The 4035-nt window shown below is 33.2% G+C and overlaps 1 protein-coding gene across 1 annotated transcript; it reads right to left on the reverse strand.

The window, feature by feature from the left end:
* LOC111999441 (ATP synthase subunit d, mitochondrial) lies at positions 1–3139 on the reverse strand. Its single transcript, XM_024031568.2, has 5 exons — positions 2809–3139; positions 1948–2029; positions 718–782; positions 457–543; positions 1–352 (listed from the first exon to the last, which is right to left on the reverse strand). Exons 1-5 carry the CDS (start codon positions 2977–2979, stop codon positions 251–253), a joined length of 507 nt encoding a protein of 168 aa, XP_023887336.1. The 5' UTR covers positions 2980–3139; the 3' UTR covers positions 1–250.
* Between the last annotated feature and the right edge of the window lie 896 nt (positions 3140–4035).

Genomic DNA, 4035 nt, shown 5'->3' on the forward strand with positions numbered 1-4035 from the left:
TGATCGTAAATAAAGCTTGCTTGATTCAAATCCTGCCTTTATATGAATTATAAAGGAGATTTCTGTGGCCTCACAAAGAAAATCCAATTTTCTGACATGGTTTTGCTGAAGCTCAAATCTTCAAACCAAAAGCAACCAGGTTACACGGAAGACAACATTGTTATATTTATTATTCAACAAAGATGGGACAGAAAAATTTGGAAAATTCCACCAAACTGCGATAAGTTGGTGCCAGAATAAGCGAAATTGATCAATAGCCCCAGTAGTCATTACGGATTTCATCATCAAACTTCTTCTTCAGCTCAGGATGCTTCTCAAAGTATTCGTCTGCTGTCATGGTGCTAATCTTTTGCTGTTCAGATAAATGAAGGGCAAGTAAGAATTCATAAAGTTTGGTGTAAGAATTCATGAAATTTCGTGGCACTGACAAAGTACAGAGCAATTCTTTTCAATTACCTTCAACTCTTGTACTACAACAATTTCCTTCTCCAAACGCTCAGACTCCTTCAAGGATTTCTCTTCTGCTTCTTTCAATTCGACCAACTGTAAATCAAATCAACATACATGGATATAAGATGCTACAATTAGAGATAGACAGAGGGAGGGAGGGAGGGAGTAAACTACTGATCTTGTGTTAGTTATTTTATTTTATTTTATAGATACGGTAGAATTTCAACCTATGGCATATGGCACTATTGATCTTGTGTTAGTTCTTACCAATGCATCAAATTTAGGCAGGTATTGAGGAGTGACTGTGTCTACATACTTGGGGATCTCAATGCCTGCAAATTAGAATCAATAAAAAAGCGGACATATATATAAGTATAAAATTTAGAAAAGTGAAGATTAAATCTAATAAAGAAAAAAATAAATAAAATTCAAGCCTGACATGGAGTAAGACAGTATCTAGTTGGACAGATCATTAAAATTCATTCATTCTTGCAATTTGGTATTTAAAAACATACAAGGAAAAGAATTACAAAACAAATTCCTGCTGGCAAGCAAAACACGCTCTGCATTTAGGAAATCCCTGAAGAAAAAATTCTCTATGTAGAACTAGAACTAACTTGAGAATTTGATGCAGCTAATGGTTTACTTAGCCTGAGATTGTGGTGATCAACAGTACTAGCCAATCCCACTAATCAAAAAATTCAATTGAGCTCAAGAAGGGTACTTGGGTACCCTGGCAGTGAAAATCAGTATTTAAACAGATTTACTTTGTGAATGAACTTGGGACTATTAATGCAAAAGCATGAGCTGGAAGAAACCAATTTGGACCGATGGTTAAGAACTATATAGACTACTAGTTAGTATGTACTGGAATGAGTTGCCTAAATGGACCTATAAAGACAGGCTCAAAAGATGAGTCCAAATAGAATGCTGAAGTGAGTGTAACCTGTTCGTGTAATGGGATCAAAATCCAAATGATCAACAAAAGGAAGAAGGAAAAAGGCCTGGGGCATGTGGAGTTCACAACCTAAAACTGGAATGGATGGTTTGTGTCTAAAAGTGGGGATGGTATATTTTGGATTTTCTTGGTGAGTACAGCAGGATAATGAAGAGACATTGACCGATAGCAAATTAAAAAGGCCTAAGATAAAGACTGGACCCAGAAACTTATACAACTAACAGCTAATATTGCAATCAGTTGACTTTGCTAATAATGAGAAACATTGTAAATAATTAAATAAAAGCAAGATAATGATATAATAATATAAAGTAGAATGAAAGTGACACTGCAACAGAATTATCTGATCACAAAAATGATACCATCATATGCAAAAGAGGTAAACTCCAAGCAGAAACCAATGCCAAATACAAATGGAAGTTCACAAAATGCACCTTGATTATATAAGGACCCAAAGTATAATGCAACTATAATAACATAAGGTATTCCATGAAACTAAAATCTGTGGTGTGCATTCACCGATAAGTTAGAAAACATACTGTCATAAGCCTCCTTGTACATATCCACCAAGCGTGACCCAATTCCTTTTCTATAGTACTCCCAATCTATGGGTTCAGGTTCCTGCACGAAGTGAAGATCCATAATTCAAGATTAAACACTAGCAAGGTCAAAAGCAAGCAAACATGCTAGTCTCATCAACAAATATTGACCTCCACAAAGCAACTCTTGTAATATAAAGCCATACAAAAAATCTTCCTTTAAGTTCTCTTCAGGACAAGTTTTCCAAAAATGTTGCCCATTTGACAATGTGCATCATTAAAATGATGAAATTACGGTCTTCAATTACATTATAGCAACACCCAGCTAAACAAAACAACTAAATCAAGCCAAACAGCTGGACTAGGCTTTGTAAAGCCAGAATTTAGATCTCCTTGATACCAAACAACGAAAAACTTGTGCTCCAAAAAAACCTTCATTTCATTTCTTTATTTACATTTCTAAGCAACCAAACAGTACATAACCAAAATCACTCCCTTTTTTTTTTTTTTTTTTTTAAAAGACCCAATTTTTCTGCTCTATTTTCCTTAACTGTCTTCCACAACAATAACCCATCACATATTTTCTTCTTTTAACCAGATGTCAACAAAGTAATTACAGAACCAAAGAGACCCATTTCACCAAATCCACAAAAGAGCTATTCACCAATCTCAAATCAACGAATCACCCCAAAATAAACAAAACCCATGTCCTTGAATACCAAAAAAAAAAAAAATCTACCTCCGATGCATCAGGAATCAAAAAACATAGAAATTGCAAAGAAAGATCTAAACATAGATTTTACAGAAATACCCGAATAAAAAAAAAAAAAGAAAAAAGATAGGGAGTGTTTGGAATTGAACCTGGCTGAACTTGGTCGAGAGGGTAGTGTTGACCTCGTCAAAAGCGCGACGAAGAGTAGCGAATTCTTTGCGAGCCTCATCGGAGACGAGAAGCTTTGCCATCCCTTCCCAGTCAATGTTTTTCGAAGCTTTGAATGCCACATCCACTACTTTCTTTCCAGCTCCACTCATTTTTCTCTTCTGATCTTTCTCTCTCTCTCTCTCTCTCTCTCTGGACAGCTCAGAAAATTATCAGGGTTAGTAGAGACCGAAATGTGCTATCTCTAGTATCAGAGATGCCGATGCCCCTTTTGTTATTGGTGATAGAAGTGGTGGTGTGGTAGCGGTTGTGTTATGGACTGTGTTGTGTGCGTTGTGTTGTACTATGTTTGGGTTGGGCTTAGTTTTGTGGGTCTTTGGTTTTTTTGATTGTTTGTGTCTGGGTCTAAGAATTTGGGTTAATTGACTTTTGGTTTTTTTTTTTTAGCAAGATTTTTGAATTGTACTGGACCGAATTGGGCTCGGATGTAAAATGAATTGTTTTCCCAGGACCAATTTGATATGGGCCCACATGGTCTATTTTTTTATATGATAAAATATCAAAACAAAAAACTAAAATATATTTATTCAAGTAACTTTAAATAAATAATGAAGAAATTTTTAATTTTTTTTATTAAAATTTTGTTTTATTTGGATATTTTGAATAATATTTTAAATCTATCAAAATTTTGGTAATTTAGTTTTTTTATTATTATTATTATTATAGGAATTTGGTAATTTAGTTGAACTTTGAGTAAATTATGCAATTTTTATGTATTAATTGAGCATTAGTCACATGACGAAAGCATGTAATATGATGTGTAATGCTTATGTTGAGCCATATAGGAGAATCATGTGTAAGACCCAAATTTCATTATTAAAACAAAAATTGGTATACTATTGAAAATAATATAAATGAAATAATAAGCTTTTTAAAAAAAATTATGAAAATTTTAATAATGAAATTATAATTTGAGTGGTATTTTTTAAATTTTTGAAAATTTGGCAATAAAATTTCACTCAAAATAGAGAATTTTAATGTATTTATAGTGTACCTCATGAGTCATGACATAAGGAGAAAATGAAATAAAAGTAAATCGAGATAAGAAAAAGGTCATTTAATACAATCACATATATGAGACATAATTATTTGATACAATCACATATAATCGCCTAAAAAAATCTATTGTTTACAAATAATGATGCAAG

This window comes from Quercus suber, unplaced genomic scaffold (assembly GCF_002906115.3).
Source record: "Quercus suber isolate HL8 unplaced genomic scaffold, Cork oak 2.0 scaffold_160, whole genome shotgun sequence".
In the NCBI taxonomy this organism is placed as follows: Eukaryota; Viridiplantae; Streptophyta; class Magnoliopsida; order Fagales; family Fagaceae; genus Quercus; species Quercus suber.